The 21,284-nt window shown below is 40.6% G+C and overlaps 1 protein-coding gene across 2 annotated transcripts in view; it reads left to right on the top strand.

Moving 5' to 3' along the window:
• Positions 1–21,284, top strand: part of ush2a (Usher syndrome 2A (autosomal recessive, mild)) — a 198,975-nt gene that overhangs the window by 67,410 nt on the left and 110,281 nt on the right. For both annotated transcript variants that reach the window (XM_034581476.1, XM_034581477.1), the window contains exons 30-40: positions 6,840–6,970; positions 9,606–9,732; positions 10,262–10,363; positions 12,322–12,510; positions 13,161–13,291; positions 13,391–13,670; positions 14,271–14,495; positions 14,980–15,060; positions 17,700–17,888; positions 19,155–19,295; positions 20,933–21,008. In XM_034581476.1, coding sequence (XP_034437367.1) covers positions 6,840–6,970; positions 9,606–9,732; positions 10,262–10,363; positions 12,322–12,510; positions 13,161–13,291; positions 13,391–13,670; positions 14,271–14,495; positions 14,980–15,060; positions 17,700–17,888; positions 19,155–19,295; positions 20,933–21,008 — 1,672 coding nt within the window. The remainder of the gene's footprint in view (positions 1–6,839; positions 6,971–9,605; positions 9,733–10,261; positions 10,364–12,321; positions 12,511–13,160; positions 13,292–13,390; positions 13,671–14,270; positions 14,496–14,979; positions 15,061–17,699; positions 17,889–19,154; positions 19,296–20,932; positions 21,009–21,284) is intronic.

Below are 21,284 nucleotides of genomic sequence, written 5' to 3'. Positions count from 1 at the left end.
AGAACATCACCCAGTCTGACGCTCATAATTAATGACTGCTGATACTAATCAGTGGGATTTGAGCAGGCAAAGCTCTTTGAGTGTCCTGCACAAACCGTGTATTACCAGTTCTGTTTTTTATATTGAGAAGATCCGTATTTTACCAAGCACACAAATATTTAATTACTTTTAATTTGAACAGAAACTATAATTTGTTACTATTAATGCTGGGATTTTATACATTCTTGTGTGTGTTCTCCTCTCCGACAGTTTCCTTTCCCCACAAAATATAGCTTTTTTTTAATATACACAAAATGCTCTAAATGTGAGTGACTGTATGAGAGTGAAAAAGGATTTGGCTGAAACGGACCATGCAGAGAAGGCAAACCTTTTTTTGAATTATAATGACACTTTTGACACTATGTTTATCACTTTAACCGATACTCTTTTTATACCAGAATAATTTTGTGCATTCCACTTTTCCTTAGTGGGTTGCACTTTAAATATTCTAATTTCAAAAGAACACAGTTTAAATGAAAATTCAGTGTGGGATTGTCTTAATGCAAATTACTTAAACCTATTTCTAGCTAAATGTTTTTTATCAACAGCTTGTTTCTGGCTCTTGTTCATTTTCTCTGTCCGTGCGCTGCGTTTTAATCTCGGATCAACAAACGGTGACTCTTGTAAATAGAGCTCTCAGAATACTATCGGCAAATAGATGATGAGTTTTGCTGTTGAGGGTTTCATGTCCCTCTAGCCTCCTCCTTCATAAAGGGTAATGGATCAGACAATCACTTTGAGACCGGATCTATTCGGGACCATCAATGTGTCGGCAGTCCTCAAACCATCGCCCTTTTACAACCATCAATACTAATAGCATCATCTACAGACAATTATTCCCATCGAAGCGCACGGAACAGTGAACAAATCAAACCCAAATTGGATTATGAATGTAATGCAGTGTAATGCCCCCTCGAGAGTCAATTGATCACTGAGGAGAGACTCGTCAATCGTTGATGTCTTGTGGAAACCCAGTAACTGCAGCAATGACAACTGTAAAACATTTAGTTGAACCAGTGAATCATTTTTTTTGTTCAATGGAAACACATCACAAAATTTGGATTATGATTTTGCTTTGAAATTGTTTTTTTAATCTTGAGAAAACTTGATGTTGTCTTATTGGTGTTTCTGTTTTTCCCCCAGAGGCAGCGTCGATGCCTCTGAAGTTCCTGATGAGTTTTTTTGTATGAAAAAGCCGATTATCATTTTTCTCCATCAACATTATGCGGCATTCTAGGAATATCAGTAATTTATTCTTTCTTTAACTAGTTAATTGAGGATTTTACTTCAGCTTATTTCATTTCCCAAGGAAGTGAATTAGGGACTGATCTTCGAGCAGGGCCATCATTCTTTATGTTAAATTTAGCTAAGATCAAAGTGTTTTACCATGTAAAATCACTTGATATTTGCCCTTTCACCTGTAATTTTATGGCCACTTTACTCAAATTATTTTCCGCCAAATAGGTAGTTTTCCATGTGCAGTTGTTGTGAAAGGAGAGCGTACCTCCATAAATGATAAGTCTGCTGACTTGTGATTAACGATGCTTCTTAATGCTGAATGAATTTAGGGCACTTGAGGTCAATATTTACCACACTGAATCTTACTTTAGATAAAATAGGATTAAAACCATATGCAATCATGCTGTGATATGAATACCCTGTAAGTGGTTGTTTCCATAAATGCATGTGAGTCCATTCATCTTACCCATAATGCCTCTTTAGCTAAAGCCCTATGATATGACTTCTCCCCTTGTTCATCTTTTTATTATGGACATTCCATTAAGACTGACAAAAAAGGTCATTTCAATTGATACTGGTTCAAAACAGATTGTATCGCTCTTTCTCCTCATTTATAATTTTCCAGTATTTGAGCCTGAAATGGGCTGATTGCAATGTAATGCATCTCTTCAACCTACAGCAAATGAAGAGAGATGAAGTATCACAAACATTTTAGAAAAAAAAGAACAAAAAAATGAATGCAGGAACAAATAGACTTGGATAACTTCCAGATACGTCTACTACAGTACATTGCTGCGACAGAAGCTGAACAGGAAAGAGGGAAATGTTAAATGATACAAATAATTTTCCTTAATTAATATGATTGATTGCCAGGCATTGACGTTGAGAGGAGAGGGGGAGAAATGTGTGAAGGGAAAGTTTGCACAGACATCATTAGTTTTTCCCCATTTAAAGATTAATCAGAAGAGGCTGGGCTCTTTAATTCTGTCATTTGTATATTTAATGGGCTGCTGCAGAATCTATGGGTGTAATTAGCTAGCTGCCGCGCTCTCATTAATACGCCAGGCTCTGATTAATGCCAGTGGAGAGCTAACATGACTGGAGTTATTCAGGTTATGTTGTGTAGATGATTACACACAACCTCCACTGTTTACTGAGACAGAGAGAGGAGAAACAATACAATATCACATGAAACAATACGATCTAATAAATAAGACTCCTTTTAAAACTTAAAATAGTTGCTACATATTATGGAATAAAACATATATCCTCTCTAGTGGCCTGGGCACAGAGAGATGGCTGCATTCAGTATGAACAACAGTTCATAATTCATTTATTAAAAACCCAATCAAAACATTGTATTAATCTCGTTTGCGCTTGAGTTGATGGTGTTAGCTTTATGTACTTGTAGGTCATGCATGTAATCTATCCTTTACAGTTAATAAAGGGTGCTTTCACACTTACCTTCTTAGGCCTAAATAATGGGCACGAAAGATGCCTTGGACCGGACCAACCTTTTGTCCGACCAGAAGAGGAGGCCTTGGTACGGATCAAATTACATCGGTAGCCGTGAGCTTAAGGATGATGATGATGTAATTTAGTCAGTTGGTTCGTTGGTCAGTCTGTTCAACAAATACAGATTTCTGTTACATTTAATAGAAATATCCACGGTCCCTGATCAAAATCTCCACTACTGCACAAGAGACATCAGGACGTAACGGGCAGGTGGCCAGCAGCACACTGTGAAATGTCCCGTAATCTATTAGGTTTTTGAGCACATTCATTCTCCGAAGGGGATGACAAGTAGATGTTAATAGCCCTGTGGTTGGTCTCCATTCAAGACAAACTCAGCAATTTAGGGCACTTCTCTTTTTTTTGGGGGGGGGGGGAAATAATTGGCCGTTCTTTAAAGTAATTACTTTTGGGGAAGACAATTAACTGTCAATGTCTAAACTGTTAATTATATAGTAAATCAAATCCAAATGTGATGTGTGGGATGTTGTGGAACGTGTTTGTGTAAATGATGCATTATCTTGAGCAACTATGTATGCGTCTCTGATTTGCACTCTCTGTGTGATTGTGCTGTGCAGTAAGTATTTGTGTGTGTTCGTATGTGCACTCGCATGTGCTCTGTATATGCAACAGAGTCACCTGTCGTGATGCGTGGCCAGGTTTGTCTGTTGATGGCTCCAAAGTGGTTGTCAGTGTGAAGTAGCGCAAGTCCTGTGGGGAAATGTGAAGGGAGCAATGCTGAGCACAAGTAGTGTCACTGTGATGTCGTACACTTGGACCAAACACCTTGGTCAAGTAGGTGTTGACAGTCTGTCCCTCACTGCCATCCAGGCTCATGCAAACATACTATACATTATATGCATTCCAATCATTTACAATATACTTAATCCTTCCGTAAATACATTCTTCTCCTTTGCAGATCATATGAGTGTTTGGTTCCCATTGACCTGCATGTCCCCTATGTACAGAATTGGTTACGTGTGTATATGTAGTGATAAATATGTCCTTCCCATGTGACGTCTGCTATAGAAAATACAGTCTGACATTATCTGCATGCAGTGTATTTTACTATTAATTATGTTCACACCAGATTTAAAGGAGGAAATGAAAGAAAGGAATGTGGGATACATGGGAAGGAGCAGAGTTGGGAATAATGGATGTAAAAAAAAAAGAAAACTGAAGATGTAAAGAGAGAAAACACTCAGGAAGCAATACGTGGAAGAAAGGAGAATGAAAAGGTCAAGAAAAAGGAAGGAAGGTTAAAAGCAGAGGCAAGAATGAAAGGAAGGGATGAGAGATCGGGCGAGTGTGCTGGAGAGAAAGAAGGTTAAAAGGGGATAATGTAATGTCAGGTATCTGTCATGACTTCACTCATCTCTGTGGTGACAAGGTCATGAATGTAAATGACACATGTCCGCTTGATGTACAGAATGCAAGTTCAATGTAAAGAACACTTTTGTCTCAGCTGTATAATGCAACCACAGTGACTGCACTTTATATGTAGTCTGTATTTTCTGCACTATTTGAGATCAATATGGACCATTTAAAGAAGGCATTTTTACATTCAGACCTTAATTGGCTTTTCCTCCTCATTGTAGAAAGGAGGGTTAACGGTTCTTTTCTGTGAGTCTGTTACATGTATGTTGTGCACAGCTTCTCCTCTAAATCACTTGTGTGCTCGACTGAAATGAAAATGGCAAACCTGTGATGAATTTTTTGCCACATCTTAATGTAGGATATTGGTTTTCTAACCTTTTGGGCCGATAATAGAGGGAGCGGTAACATCAGCAAACTCTAGGTTCATTTTAACCTGCCCCTAGTTTGACAACCACTTGTTCAGATTAAGTGCTCATCTACGACACCACTTCTTCCCTTGTACTGGGGGATTCATGGGGGGAGAATATATTTGGGTGGCTGCGCTCAGCCTTAGAGATAGGATGAAGAGTTCAGACATCCAGAGGGAGTTTGGGGTAGAACCGATACTCCTTCACGTCGAAAGAGTAAAGTTACGGTGGTTCGGGCGTGTAGTCAGAATGCTGCTTAGGTGCCTTCCGTTGAAAGTTTACTGGGCATGCCCAACCGGGAGAAGACCCAGGGTAGACCCAGGACTCACTGGTTCTTAATATTCCATCTCGAATGTGAATGATTCTGGATCCCCCAGGAAGAGCTGGAGAGCATGGCTGTTGAGAGGGAGGCTTGAAATACCCTACTTAGTCTCCTACCTCCAGGACCCAGTCCTGGATGAGATAAACTGGATGGATGCCCGTCTGACACGTATACATGCTATATATCAAAAAATTACTTATGTTTTTTGTAAATTTGCATTTACACAATGTTGCACAGAAAGTTAATCTGTGTGAGATTAATTTGTGCTTTTGTACTCGAATTGACTTCACAAGTGCAAGTCAGTCATTTGCTGTAAAGCAACAGTTTACATAACAAAAGATCCTATTACAAATAGAACCAAGGAAACAGAAAAAGTCCTTTTTATTCAAAATAGTGTAACTGGGAGTTCTGTGAGGTGGCTAATCTGTATTCATGTTGAGCTTTCCATGTAACTGTTTGACTTCTCTCCATATTAAGTGAATTCACACACTAATTATTTAGCTAACACTGGCCTCTGATAAACCTGGGACTGCCTCTTTTCAACTCTTTAGATCTTCCCACACTTCTGTTTTCTACAGAGACGATAGAGCTGAGGAATCGCACACGTCCTCGTAGACACGCACATAAAACTGCATGGTCTATGTCACCGTGTGGATCTAGAAGTGGATTAAGATTCAACCTCTCTCCATAGTAACATGACAGGACAGTACGCTGGATGAATTCACTTCCCCGTGTGATTGTTCGAGGTTCTGCTGGTCTCAGAACAATAAGTTTCCCACATTGCTGAATTTATCAAACACACCATCAAACCTGCTCTATTAATTGTATTTTTATTGCAAAACATCTTTAGGAGACCTGACTCAGTTTCTTAGCTAACTTGTTTTTGTATTTTTTTTATTTGAGGCACTGTTAAAGTTGGGGAAGCCAGTCTGCGTTCTCAGGCTTCTCCTCTTAAGTTCATGTTTTCCCTGAAGTATCTAAGTTGTAAGATTATCCTTGACAGTTCTGGACTGTAGTGGTAATGAAGTCAGATTAGAACCTTACTGCTGCTGGGAAACACTGTACTCGATGGAGAAGAAGAAAAACGTTCACACAACCTATCTTTTTTTTTTTTTCACTTGCAAACAGACATATTGTTTGAGGAGCACAGTTGGTGTTAAACCTCTTAATGGCCGTTAATTTGACCCTGTAGGATGTGCAGGTGGTGTGTAAGTGTTCTTATATTCAGGTCTTAATTTGACCAAGTCAAGTGTTAATTCAGAAGATCTTGAGGAGAAGAATGCATATAGCAGTCACACATTGATGGTTTCTCTTTTAATTATTTAATTTAGTTGATAAAGTGCTTGGTGCTGCTGGATATCTGCTTGTAAACGGCCACTTTTAACAGTAGAACCCTGATAACAGCTCCCACAATCCAGTCCTAATATTACCAGTGTCCATCACATGCTGTTTTGAGTCTGATAAAGGACACATCACATTGTTTCTAAATGTCATTATATATATATGCATGGATGGATTATCTTTATTATCCCTGTAGGACAATTAGATTTACAGTGGTAATCAACACCAGTGCACACATTACAGGCAATACATAAGGCACAATGATCAAACACAACCCAGAAATACATAGACATACAGTCATAACTTTGAAGATGCAATTAAATATAAAAACGCAAAGTCTGTATGTCTTCTTAAAGCATGTGAACGATAACCCATTGATTCAAAGCTTGTTTAAAAACCAACAGCGAATGGGTCAAATGATCTTAAGTATCTGTTGTTGCAGATGGGTGTAGAGAAAATCCTGAGTGAATGTTGAGTGTCCATCAAAATGGCCTTTGGTGTCAAAGTTGTTCCAATAAACGTTTGTGCATTAGTATGATAGAATATGACTCAAAGTAAATGAAATCGTTTGCTCTCTCTCACAAACTGTTTCTTTGTATCAGGCGTTGAGTTGAGTTTCAAGACTCGGTCTCCAGACGGCCTGCTGCTCTGTGCCTTCTCTCCTGGGGATCAGGAGGAGTTCCTTGCTGTTCAGATCCAAAAAGGACGCCCTTACTTTTTGTTTGACCCACAGGTATGTAAAGTTTGTGTTGTATGTAATGTGTAATGAACTAATATTTCAAAACAGACATGCATAAAAATATAAATCAATCATGTGACTTAGGGTCGTAAATATTAACTACAGTTTTCTCTGTGTTGTGGTTATTTTTTTCCTATTTCTTTAAATATTGTTTGAGTCTTACTCGATATATGTTTGTTGAGGAACTTGGAACAAATTCAGTTTGTTCCCACTGAGTGAGGAGCGTCTCCATCCAGCTCGAATACTGTTAAACACACCTGGGGTAGCAGCGAGCTTGCTGTTATTCAGAGCCACATATTTGACAGCATAACTTGACAAAATGTGATCATGTTTGAAGTTTACCACAGTGCTAGAGGCTGTTTAACACATTTTTTCATGGTATTTCATCCACATTTTCACTTTTGTTTTTCTTTAACTTTTATAGTTCATCATTCACACTTTACTTTCTTGCTCACCTTCACCTGTGTTTTTCTTTTTTCCTCTGATCCATCCATCTCTCTCTCTCTCTCTCTCTCTCTCTCTCTCTCTCTCTCTCTCTCTCTCTCTCTCTCTCTGCTTTTCCCACTTTCTCACTCACTTGCTCTCGTCTAATAAATGTGATCTGCAGCCCCTCATTGGTTTCTGTCAGGGAGACAGGGAAAGGGGGGAAAAAACTTTGAAAGTGTGTCAACGTTTGAATTGGACTGCAATTAACTCATTCCCTGCAGTCACCACGCGTGAATACCAATTGCAAGCTAATTAAGCTTTGCACCCTTGCACAGATACACACGCACGTACACACACACACGCATACACAGCCTCGCTTCCCTTATCCCTCCATACAGACACGTGTAGAGGGGTTAAAGAGTCAACGACTTCGATGATGAAAGTGATGATGGGAGATGATTACAGATATTTCCATGAGGCCACCAACTCATTACACACTCAAACAAACACACACATACACACTTTGCTTCCTCATCACTATACTGTTATCGAAAAGTCTTCATCAGAATGTAACTCCGGGATGTACCTGTGTGTGCAGAGGCATGTTTGTCACTGAACAGATCTTTGTCGACTTGTAATGTAGATGTGTGTGTCTGTGGCGGTGATGTGTTCTTCTAGATGTGCAGTGAAGTGTATGTGTCTTCTCCAACTGGGTTGATTCCTTTGTTTAGGCTAGTTTGGGGTAATTAACAGTGGGAGTGGTGTCACGGCTTATTAGTGTTCCCCTAGATACATATAGCTGGGCCCATTACTTCCTCCTATTAGCCTGTTGAGCTAGCCTAATGGGATTACCAGTGCACAGGGGTAATTTAGCATGACACAGGAAAGTGATATGCTCATACATATGTGCACATGCGAGCTGCCACACACATACTATGAAACACATGAGCACTCAAAAACCCTCTTTCATTTGAAGGAGAGACAGAGCAAAGAACTGCTCCGTCCCATTCTTATGAAGTGAAACTAAAGGAAATTCTCAATGTTAGTGGATGGGACACGAGGTAAAAAGTCAAAATACACGTGAAAAACATTTTTCTCAAAAGATGGTTTTGTCATTTCTGATTGTTCCCATCACACTGATGTTTGATCAAGTGCTAATGTTTCCAGAAAGTTTGGTTTTAATCTGTTATTTGATGTTATAAAAATGGGGTGAGACTCGCGATTGTTCGATTCTGTGAATCAACGGGACCTTACTCTGGCTCCAAATGTGAAAGATGGCTTCATTCCTGGATAGAGAGAGGAAGTGAAGATGTGTTTCCATATTTATATATTCAGTCTTTGGCTAAAGCACACACAACAGTGTTTTTGTGTGTGTGTGTGTGTGTGTGTGTGTGTGTGTGTGTGTGTGTGTGTGTGTGTGTGTGTGTGTGTGTGTGTGTGTGTGTGTGTGTGTGTGTGTGTGTGTGTGTGTGTGTGTGTGTTTCTAGACAAATTTTCCTCGGATGGTGCTTCTCAGTAAAACCACCAGTCTTTACCACTTGAGCTAGTATGCTCTAAATGCCTTGCTCAAGGGCACATGGAGTTAGTAACTTCCTATGCCAGTTCCTCCCAGGCTATGGATTCAAACGGGTGTGTTAAAGAGACAGAGAGAAAGCGGTGGTGAAACTCCTCTTCTGTTGTCTTGTTAAGTAGAGCTGTCTAACAAAGACTGTAAATATGTCAGAGGCTGATATACTCTGGCATTCATACATTTATTGATCTCATCGTTAAATCTTCATCACAATGTGTGTGTGTGTGGATGGACAGTCAGTGTGTTTCTGTGAGTGCATGTACATTTTTTTACTACATTACTCTTTGCCTATTTGCTAAGAGCTGATTACAGCAATGATGTCATCTTTAATAGGAAGCAAAAAGCCCTGTAACAACACATTGATGACTATATGTTCATGTCCTTTTTCAGGGTGGTGTGTGTATGATGTGTGTTAATTTCCGACATGTCTAACTATGTTCGCACAACAGAGACCTAAACATTACACTGTTATTTGAGAAGTGGCCACCTTTGAGCCAGATTACTGTAAAACGCACTGGTGCTCGACTTTTCTCAGGTGCCAAGACTTTTGTTGGCTTCCCAACACCATCCATGTGTATGTGTTTACATTCTTGTCCATACTGTGGGTTTGTGTGCATGTGTTGGTGTGTTTAGGGCTCAGCGGTGGCTGTGAGTGTACAGGGTGATGGAGGGCGACGCTACGATGATGGACAGTGGCACAGCATCATAGCAACAAGGCGAGGGGCCGTGGGAACAATCGTTGTGAACAATCAATACAGAGGTAACGCTTCTCATATTCCTACTGACCACTGTGTGCATGAGATCTGTGTGTGGGTGTTAGGTGTAAATACAAGTGTAGTTATGTTCGTCTGTACGTGCGCGGATGTGCACGTGCTTGGTGTGAGACTGACAAGTGTATGTGTGCATGTATGTTTCTACTGTATGTATGTAAATCCCCCAGCTCTGCATGGAGGTATTAGCAGGTTAATCCTGTTCTATGTCTGGTGAGAAAAACACTGTTTCACACAGAGTGATTTATGTTTTTCAGTTATTCTTTAATATGTCTTTGATATATTTTCTTTCTTTCTGGGAAAACCAGGATAGGAAATGCATGAGTGTAAACCTCTCGTTCAGTCTTTCTCTTCTGCTTTGTCTCTCTTTGCTTGTCCCCATCTACCCTCTTTCTCTTACAATAGAATAAAGGGAGAAACAATATCACTTATTTGTTCCCTAAATGCTCTGATTTCATATTTGCTCTTGTTCTTCCTTCATTCTACATCTATGTGTAACACCATCATTCTTATCATCAGGAAGTGCATCAGCCTCCAGCGGCAGCACCATTATTGGCGAGAACACAGGGGTGTTCATTGGAGGACTGCCTGAAGACTTTACACTGCTAAGAGAGGATGCAGGTAATCTGTAATCCTTCTTTCTATACCTCTCTGCTGGGGATAGCCTGTGGTTGGAGGTATCAAGTTTTGGGTTTGTCCGTCTGTCCCAATCTTATGAACACAATATCTGAAGAAAACCATCAGGGAATTTATTCAAATTTGGTACTAATGTTCACTTGGACCCACAGATGAACTCATTAGAATTTGGAGGTCAAAGGTCACTTTGACTCACAAAACCCTGGTCACTTAGATTCTCTTGTGCATGATACATTAACTCTGACTGTAGTGAATTCTTTCAATTTCGGACCCATTGATAAGATTTATCAAGTTAGACTTCAATAAAGGTCACGGTGACCAAGTTCTGGCAAAGAAATGTCGCAAGGCAGAAGCTGCACTGGATGCTGGAGATGTACAGCCGCAGGGTGGTAATTCCAGTTTTCTTAAGATCAATAAGAGTAGCCTCACTACCACCACATCAACTTCCTGGCTTTCGTAATATTTGTCGTAATTCTTATATTATATAAGAATAACTCTGACACTAAGTAACCCTAGGTCATCTTTATGATGTGTTGTGCAATAATGCATTAAACGTGATACCATAAAATGGTGTGCCTTTCGGCATTCAATAAATTTGGTTATCAAAATAAAATATTGAATATTAATATTAAAAATATTAATATTAAATAATAACTTTAATTGATTAAAGTTACCTCGGGGCACCACCCTTCAAATGAAGGGAAAAGATAGCCAATTAATTGATTAAGTCTCATAAAAGTACTAACTTCAAATTTGGAACTCTGATTAACAATTAAATTAATTACCATATAGATAGTTAGCTAAGTTGAAGGATATAGAGTTCTGGACAGTGTAGAGGTTGGCAAAATTCACTTATGCAACATTAATGAAAAAACATTTGTGAAAGAAAAACATTTATTATGAATATAATAAAGTATAAAAACACAAATTACTAACGGTGTACTTACTAAATAAAGATATGTATGTGAGTATGTGTGTGTGTGTCTGTGTGAGTCAGCGTACTTCCAAAATGGCGATTGGCCACTCCAAAGATAACGCCCCCCCCTTTGGAATGTTTACGACATGTGGCGGGGGTCAGAGAGATAGGTGCTGAGATAAGCGTGTGTCTGTGTGTGTGCCAAATTAGAGAAAGTTACTAGATGCATGCAAGGAAAGACTGAAGAGCATAACTATCATTAACTTGCAACACAAATCAAACTTATAAACATCACAAGGAATCGAATAAACAGTCTTTGCTTAGCCTAGTATAATTATTAAGCCCAATTGTGTTACCCGTCCATGGAAAGGGAAAAAAGGTTGCTGTGCTGTTCGAAGTTCTGTGAAGTCGTCTTCCTGGTTTGTGGCTCCTGCCTTCGTGGTTCTGTTGGGCTGAGCAGCTCAGTTGCTGTTTGAAGTTCTCCAGCAGGACATCGCGTCGCTGCTTGAAGGTTGGTAGAGCTTGCGAGGAGGTTTCCTTGGTGAGATGAGCTGGAAGCTGCAACTCTCCTCCATGAAGGTGATTTGAGTTGAAAGAGTGAGCTGGACCACCACCCTTCTCCTCTGAGAGGATTCGTGGAAAGAGAAGATGTGAGCTGGAGAAGCCAGGCTTCTCCCCTCGGGGTTGCATGGAAAGAGAATTAAGAGAGGGAGACCTGGCCTTATATTGGCTTGGTGACCTCATAGGTCATGTGGCCCAGAGTGACCAATAGTGGTTGACACTTGTGTCTCCGGTCGGTTTTCACACCTCTGTGTGACGTTGAGGCACCCTGGGAGACGGAGTTCTGGAGGCTCTGGTTTTCTCCAGAAAAAAGGACATTCGGCTTTAGGCTTTTGACTACACATGTAGGCCCGAACTGTGGTTCACAAATACCATGTCCCAACAGATGATTCAAAGTTTGGATACAGGAAGAGAAACCTTTTAAAGTGAAATTTTTACAGTGGTTTATTTTGGTCCGTCTCACCAGGTGATGCCCGGCTGGTGCGTCAGAGTTTCTCTGGTTGCCTCAGAGATGTGAGTTTCAAGACGACTGACGGCATCTCAGAGGAATGGACGTCTCTGGACTGGGCTAAAGTCACAAAGAAGGAGGCAGTGTATGAGAACTGGGAGGGATGTCCTGCTCAAACTGTGGATGGAGCCCATTTCCTGGGCCATGGTAGGATCCTATCGATTGTTGTTGATAATGATATATTAATGTGTGAACTGGTCATTAAAACTAGAGAAGAGTTCTATAAACGCAGTACCATAACATAAGTGGTTCTGGATATTTTTTTATATACTTCCTTGTTTGTGAAGGCCATTGTACAATAACCTTACTATATACTTCGTAGATTTATACTGAATCACTTTGATCTCCAAACATTCACATGACAATAGGTAATGGTATAAAGATTGAAAAAAGGAAGAAAAGTTATGTGCTGTCTCTCTTTTTTTTAATTAGCTGTGTTCAGATACAGGAAGCGATATTTTACTGTCCGTAATATACTGACAAGGTAGCATATATTAATAAGATGGTTATGATATGATGGTTATGATATGATGTTTCATGTTGTTGATTTCAAAAAGTTATTGGTCTGTGTGAAGTATCAGTGTCACCAGTGGACATTTCCTCCATTATAGTTTATTAAAAGGGCCTTCTCAGAAAATATAATAAATATTTCAAGCCAAACATATTTAATTGTGACTCAATCTTACTTGAAAGAAATGGTCCCCAATATATCTAAAGAACTATTTATATCTAAAGGAGTCTTTATCCCGGAGCCTTGTTATAAAATGTTGTTGAAAATGATGTCCTTCATGTTTCAGGTTACTTGGAGCTGGACAGAAATGTCTTCAGTGGAGGACAGGACTTTGACATTTCTATGGATTTCAGAACAGACCAGCTCGATGCACTTCTGCTCTTTACATACAACACACAAACTGAAGACTACATGCTGGTGAGGACCAAAGACACATGCTGACACATCAGCATTTAAATATGGAATCTTGAAAAACACATGACACAGTATCACCTTGTGGTATTCTTTATGTTTTAGGTGGAGCTGGAGGGCGGCCTGCTGTCCTTCCTTCTTGCCTCTGAAGGTCATGTGACTGAACTCAGCATGTGGGTGGGGCTGAGCTACTGCGACGGAGACTGGAAACAGTTGTCATTGGCAAAGCGCGGCTTGGTGATCTCTGCTGCGGTCAACGACTGGGCAGAAGAAACAAGGGGAGTGGGAGGAGCGGTGAGGCTGAGAGTCGATTCCCCCTTATACTTGGGGGGCGTGCCCGTGGAGCTCATACATCCTGCTCTGGACAGCCACAGTCACAAACACGGTGAGATATGTGTTTGCACAGAAATTGCCTACCCCCCCTTATCAAAATGGCAAGAGAAGTGTTTCACCTACTTTAGCTGTGATTGGTGTAGTATGCAGCTACATTTTGACAAGGTTTTCTGCAGCTGGTTAATCATTTGTCTCTAATTTTCTTCTGTGGAAGAAGAGGATAGGTATCGCAGATTGTGTTTGTAGCCTAATTAATTATCTACAGCAGGCCAGGGAATAAGTTCGGCCTCTGAGAATAAAAAGTGTAAATACGAGAGTGGAGGGCATCGTTCTTATTAAAAAGAATTTAAAGATTCTCCTCCAGATCCCTTGCAACCAAGCTGTGATGTCATGCACGCAGGTCCAAACCTTAACCTAGGATTTGAATTGAGCTCAGAGAAACTTTCCACTTTCAGCAGAATTTGAAACCAGTCACTGTGAAGGTCAAATATCTAGTGAAATAGCAATGAGCCCCCTCTACTCATTTTTGAGTGGAGGAGGATGTTAAAATGTGCAATTTTACTAAGTTTTGAGAAAGATGCACTTTTCTCACTTTCCCTCTCTCCTCTTTGCTCACCTCCGTCCACTCTTTCCCTCCTCTCCTCTTTTAAAGGCCTCGGAGGTTGCATAAGAGGTCTTACAGTACGAAGTGATGAAACAAACCCTCCTGCGAGTCAAAGTGTTAATCTGTTTGCTGCCACCCGCCATTCTGTCAGAGTCTACCTAGATGGCTGCCCCACAGCTGAAAGTTGGTACAACTGCAGAGGAAACGACTCTGTGTTGGTGTACAGTGGGAGGAAGACACAAGCCACGGATTATAGTGTACAGCCTTTCACTGGTAAGGATGCATACATAGAAGTCACCACACTAACACAGAGACAGCATTCACCTAAAAAGGAAGCGTGGACCTCCAATTCACTTACATACCTTCTTAAGACATCAAGCAAACAATACAAAGAGCATGACACAGATTTATGCTCTAACAGCTAATCAAAATGATATTTTAGTAAAGGAGCACAAAAGAATCACAAAGAATTGTATTAATAAAGAGCAATTCATGTATGTACAATATTTATACATTTATATTAAGGCAAAATTCTGACTTCTTACAACATCATGTCCAAAATGTTTAGATGCAACACAAGAACAATCTCTTCTCATTGATTTCTTCAGATTTATGGAGGCACTGATGGTGGACCAAAGATGTCACTATGCTCCACCAATTAATTACTGACAGTGATTCAAATACCTTCTCTTATTGTAAGAAATATGTGTCTTCCCTCTAACCCCCCCCCCATGTGCAAACACACACACCTTTTCAGAGTACTTGTACAGGTATGTGGCCTTGGCAGCCGGAGGTTTGGCACCAGGACCTTGGCAGAGAGGACGCAGCGGAGGCAGAGGTAAGTCAATAGCTGATTTGTGTTTCTGTTGTAGCATCAGAACAATGTGTATTTAATCATTATGTATCATGATAACTGTAATGCACAACTAATCGTTTTACAGCACTGGTCAGTAGTGGAAACCCTGTATTAATACATCGTCCAGTTCACCTCCTCTTCTACCTCATCTCTGCTTCTCGTGTGTCAGTGTGTGTGTGAGTGGGGGACGTGGCCGGCCTGTGTGTGAGTGTAAACTCTTCAGATGAGATGAGGAAGTGACACGACTCGATCATATACAGAGACAAGCCAGTTAAATGTTTGGAGCACCGGTGTGACAAAGGAACATTTTTAGTCGTACTTCACAGATTTAAATGGTTGCACTCTGGAGCCCAGTAGTAGTAAAGTAGTATTGCAATAATAATATTTTACATTTCTCTCAAAATCCCACGGTATACCTAGACTTGCCTCCCGGCACACCATTTGGGAACCAGTGGTATACAGTATCTGCTGTAGTATCATTCTTTCTATTCAACCTCCATCTGATACAGTCCAACAATATGAGAGCATGATAAGACCCTTAAGTACATAAGTGTGACAAAGCCTCTGGTATTATCACACTCTAGTTGTGTGTATGTGTGTTTACATGTAATGTATTCGATGAATTGTGTAATCTGTCTTGGGTTTAGCATTTTAATCGTAACTTAGATATATCTTAAGTATAAATTAACTTACATACATTACATTACATATGTTTATATGGTATTACCATGTTTAACTGAAAACATTTGCTCAGACATATTTTGGCACATTCAACAAAGGCAAATATTCTCCCTGGTTGACATAGTTCTCCAGTGTTTCTGTGTGTTCCTCAGAGATTTTGGATGTAAGAGCAGGACTCTCTTGTGCAGTATGTGAGACTCATCCAAAGCCAGTGATATCACACGTGCCTGACGCTATGGGAGATTGATAAGGCCTCTATAAAGGGCATCCCAGTAAAAAGCTGTTAACCCAGAATGGCCTGTGTGGTCCCTCGTGTAATATAAAGCTGCTCGTTAGTAGTGAACGATACACTGGTAGGTCTCAGTACAGGCTTTGACCAGAGAGAGGAGTGGAGTTGGGGAGGGAGAGTCCAAAAAACATTAAGAAGTGAGGAGAAAATAGGCAGATGGGGGACAAGGACTGACAGGAAAGAGAAGGATGGAGAGAGAGAGGGAAAGACGTGGGAGGGGATGAGGAGAGATGCGAGGTAAGTGGTAATGAAGGGAGAGATAAAATCAGGAAGATGTAACAATAGCTGAAGTGGAGAAGGAAGGTGAGAAAGTTATAACGAAAAAAGGAAGTTAATGACTGACAAGAAAAGCAAAAAGGTCGCCGGAGATGGAGCGTGAAGCAGCTCTTCAATGTTGTACTGTTTTATGACTTAATATACTCGACATTCCTGCTCGAAAGCAAAAGGTACAGTGGGCTGAGCGAGGGAGATTAACGAGATTAAAGATAAATGGAGCATAAATTTGTACAACAACTTCTGTGCTATTTGCTACACAAAAATATCTCCATCCGTAAGTCCCCCCTTTTTGACAATTTTAAGAATTTACAGCCAGTAGTTTTGGGTCTAGTCATGGGTGCGTATGGTTGAGGTGGATTTAAAGAAAGATGGAGGGATGGAGATGGAGAACGCGAGGCAGTATGACAGAGAGGAAGGGGAGGAAGGAGATGGACCGTCACGAAATACAGAGGGTGTCAAAGAGAGAAAGAAGGGGAGTGCTATGCAGAAGGAGGGAGGCTGATTGCTTTGAAATATAGCCCAGAATGAATGGCTGGCTGTATTAAATCAGTGCTGAAAAAGTTACTACTCTCATAAATACTATTTATGCTAATGGTGAGGTATGATTTACTGGGCCTATTAAAACACAGAGAGATGGGGGGGATGCTTTTTCTTTAACCTCATGTGCTCCCAACCTGTTGTTTTGCTTTTTCTCTTAGATATTCTTTAGGTTTGGGCTCTTATGTCTTTGATTCTCGTATTTGCTTTATTATATATTGCTTTAATTATTATATGTTTGTTTTTATTTATTTGTCTGCTTCTACTCCTGTCTCTCTCACGCTGTCCTCATCATAATCTGTAATAAAAAGATGGACGTCATGGCAGCTTCTCAAAAGTGAAGCTAAAATGTCTCGATAGCCACCTGGTGGCTGGCTGCATTATAGATCGTAAATCCTGCCTCCTCCATGTTAATGTTTGGAACTTGGTCCAAACTAAAAAGTCAAAGTACATGTCCAATACATTTTTTTTACAGACTGTTTCTGTCATTTTAGGTTTAACGCTATTGTGTCTTCAAGTGTTAATTTTCCTAGTAGGTTTGGTTTTAATTCTATATTTGAGGTGAAAAGTCATGATTGACAGCTGACACTGACTCCTGACTGATCGAGCATGTGTATGGATGGACCTGGCTACTGCGGTTACATCCCCGATCACTAACGCACAGACTGATACTCCAAAAGCACTCTTGTATCAGGGGATATTTTAGCTTAACTTCTTGATTGTGGGAGGAAGTGGAGTGGGGTCTTCCATATTTATATTTTAGTCTGTGGTCGTCATCTACTATAATCTTCTCTTCAGCCTCCTCTCATATTGATTCATGTTTCCTCTCTGGCTCCAGTACCTAGTGCTGTGCCGCCTCCGACTACAGTGCAGAGCTTGAATGGTTTCAGTGCCAAGGTGAGCTGGGTGCCACCCACTGGTGACATCAGAGGGCCGATTGACAGATACGAGCTGAAGGCCTACAACAGTGACCAGCCAGACACACCACCCATCAAGACCACATACCTGGCCAATGGAAATTTCACAGGTAAAACACACAACAAACATAGTCTAATTTCTAATAAAAACTTATGTTGTACAGTCTCACTGATACAATCTCAGTCACTTGATGCTGAAAAGCAAAGAACTGGATTCTCCTCAGTAACAGCCAGGCAAACATCACGTGATACATCGTAATTTAACTTGCATTCATTGTCCTGTTTAACTTTTAGCTTTTTTCCTGCTGCCATCTTGTGGGACCTGTAGGGCATGTTGGCCCTTAGTGAAGACACATTTACACTTTTTCACGCACTTTCCACCAATCTTTCATCCAAACACACACACACACTGTCCCAGGCAACCCTGTTAATGTCTCCTTGGCAAGTCCCCAAATTTAGGAGACTGTCTCCATTTGGAACGAGACACTCAGGTCTACCCCGATGATGTCATACCCTGGCATCTCTCCTTTCTCTCTCTCTCTCTGTTGCTCACTTTTCGATCTTTCCTCACTTCATCTTTTATGATGATCATGATGATGTGTGCGTCCGCTGCTGCTATTCGTCCCTCCTCTCATCCACTCGGCCATGTCTCCAGGCAAATATGAAGATGAGCTCTCCGTCTCCGTCTTTCCTCGTGTCTCTCTCGCTGCCCCTCCTATTCCCTCCCTGCTCTTTCTGCCAGACATTAAGCTCGCCGTGATAAGGCTCTCCGTTAATTTATGATGGCCCCGACACCTGACTGCAGAATTACACCAACGGCTAAAAAACACAGGAAGCAAATGAGGGTGTAATGGCAGTGGAGTGGGGCCCTGGCCCTTAATTGAATTAAAAGACATGGGTAACAGCGAGAGAGAGAGAGAGAGAGAGGTGACTGGACGCAGAGGGTGAGGAGAGTTGGAGGGGGCGGAGGAACAGACAGGGGACGTAAAAGATTGACTTAGGAATAATAGAAAGGAGCCGAGACGGCGAGGACAAAATAACATCACGGACGACTGAAGCTTTTATAATTAGAATGGACCCTCTTTGTTTGCCAGACGCAGGACATTTGCCTAGCAACACTGATACTCAGAAACAAGTAAAGCATTAAAAGTGGCCCCACTTTGACACATACTAAAGTAACAACAGGGTCCAATAAACACTCATTGCAAACAGTAAAAGGAATCAGCCAGGTAAGGTAAGGCTGGAAAGGATGGTAACGAAAAGCTTTACATGTTATCAAGGGTATCTTAAAAAAAGTAGAAATTCAAGTAGGTATCTTCCATCTTCTGTGTCCCCGTCTCCATCCCTCTGTGACATGTTTACGATCTCCTCCTCAGGTGTGTTGTCAGGTCTAACGCCGTCCACTCGATACAACGTCACTATAAGTGCCTGTAGTCCTGTCAGTTGTACTGAGAGTCTTCGTCATGACAGTGGCGGTGATAACGGCTTGAGATGGAGCCTCACCACCCCAGAGGAAGGTAAGACTGTAAAGCACAAACACACACGTATAGAGAACAGTAGGGCTGTGTGATGGGACTAAAATCATATCCTGAAAGAGGTCGTTTCATATCCAGGTAACTGTACATATCTTTATGTTTAACATTTTTGTAGTAAACTGGGGTCTCTGCAGATGTAAGTCGTAACGGCGGCTAGTGCCTTCTTCCATCCTCATGATTCTTTTACATATGGTGTGCTTCCACCAAAAGCCTCTTGCAACGTCTGAGTTTGGGTTTTGTTTTGAGCACTTGACAGTACTGTTGTGGCTCTCCTCTGCAGACTCTCTCCACACCGTCTGAAGTGACTCTTGTGTAGGTGGTAAATGAGATTGGTGGTGTTTGAAACTGTAGTGGGGACCAGCCTGCGGCATAATGTGAAGTATGGTTTTCTGGTCCATGTCAGACTGATCTAAACCATGTCCATGAGAGAGATGAGGCCTATTTTTTTCCATACGAGATCCTCACTTTGTTTTGGGTGTTCAGATACGTTATCCTGTTCAGAATTACCAATTTCTGTGTATGCAAAGCATTGTCCAAATGCCATTAAAATAATTTATATTGCCATAAAGAGTGATTTGCTGCACAACAAATTAACAGAGCATTATAGGAAACGATTGATATTTTTTTTAATTGTCACAAGATATGATTCTTCATATCACACAGCCCTAATATACATGTATTCCTCCACCTATGAAGAGAACTTTTGTCTTTTTCTATTCCTCACCCGTAGCACTGATTTATGACTGTTTCTGCATGTGGACACACAGACGCACTTCTAAACACACTCAGACACTCTCATCCTGTCTCCTCAGTGATGGAGATTTTTAGCTCTTCAGAAGAGAGACGAGGAGCCGCAAGACAAAAATATGAGGGATAAGTGAGAATGGAATAAATATGATCGGGGAAGGGAGATAAGGAAATAATATGGCTGGATATGGCAGGACTCAAAATGATAAAATGAAGATGCACATTGCAACAGAGTGAAAGGCAGATTTTATATTTCTATCATCAGGGAGGTCATGAAAGGAAGATGTAAGAGGAGGAAGATGAAAAAATACATATTTTTTCCTCATATGTTCGTCACTACATTAATCTGTGTTGGACTAACTGGCCCTGTTGGGAAGATAATGTGACGGCAGGGGTCAGTGCAGAGACGGCAAAAATCAATCTGAAGTAAAAGAAAAGAACAGATTACTGTATCGATTCTCCCTGAGCGCGGAGTTAAGACACTGAACCATGTTAGGAAGAACGGAGAAAGAACTTATTTCCAACTCTCTTTCGCCAAAGTCTATTTTTCAAACACACGACAGCAGCGTTCCTTGAGCACGGTCACATTTTGTCCCCTTATTCAGGAAATCAAGGAGGCATGAAATCATCAAATGTTCAGCAGTGTTCTGATCGGTAATCTGAAGCTCTGTGGATCTCTGACACCGCGTCTCATTAAAATTAGATTTTCATAACATTTGGAACATCTTTTACAGTACATTCAATATTTTCAATTGTCAAAACGTTGGAAATAATGATCTAATGCAATGATGTATCACGTTTTTCTATTTACATGTATAAACTACTATATTTGTTGTGGCTGACTCTTTATAAACAAATATTTTTGATTGCAGCTCCAGATGTTGTGTCCCCCCCAGCTGCAGTCTCATCCCCCTCAGCTCTCTATGTGACCTGGGACCGTCCAGCAAGGTAATACACATTCTCACCTGCTCATATCCCCCCCTCATATATAACATATTCATGTTGGTGGATGTTATGCTGTTGATTTGTCTTTTGTAATTTGCTAAGTTACTTGATAAGTTACTACACCCATGATGTTTAGTTATTAGTCTTCACTAATGAACAACATGTTATTTTATATTTATTTTCTGACCTACTGCTACAATAGAATATGAAAGACAGCAGTGAGGATATTTATTTTAGTCAACTGATTCATAGAATGAACATAATGTTATATAATAGTGA

The sequence above is a fragment of the Hippoglossus hippoglossus genome, chromosome 3 (assembly GCF_009819705.1).
Source record: "Hippoglossus hippoglossus isolate fHipHip1 chromosome 3, fHipHip1.pri, whole genome shotgun sequence".
In the NCBI taxonomy this organism is placed as follows: domain Eukaryota; kingdom Metazoa; phylum Chordata; class Actinopteri; order Pleuronectiformes; family Pleuronectidae; genus Hippoglossus; species Hippoglossus hippoglossus.
Note: the sequence above shows the minus strand (reverse complement) of the source record. Positions and strands in the feature narration are given on the sequence as shown.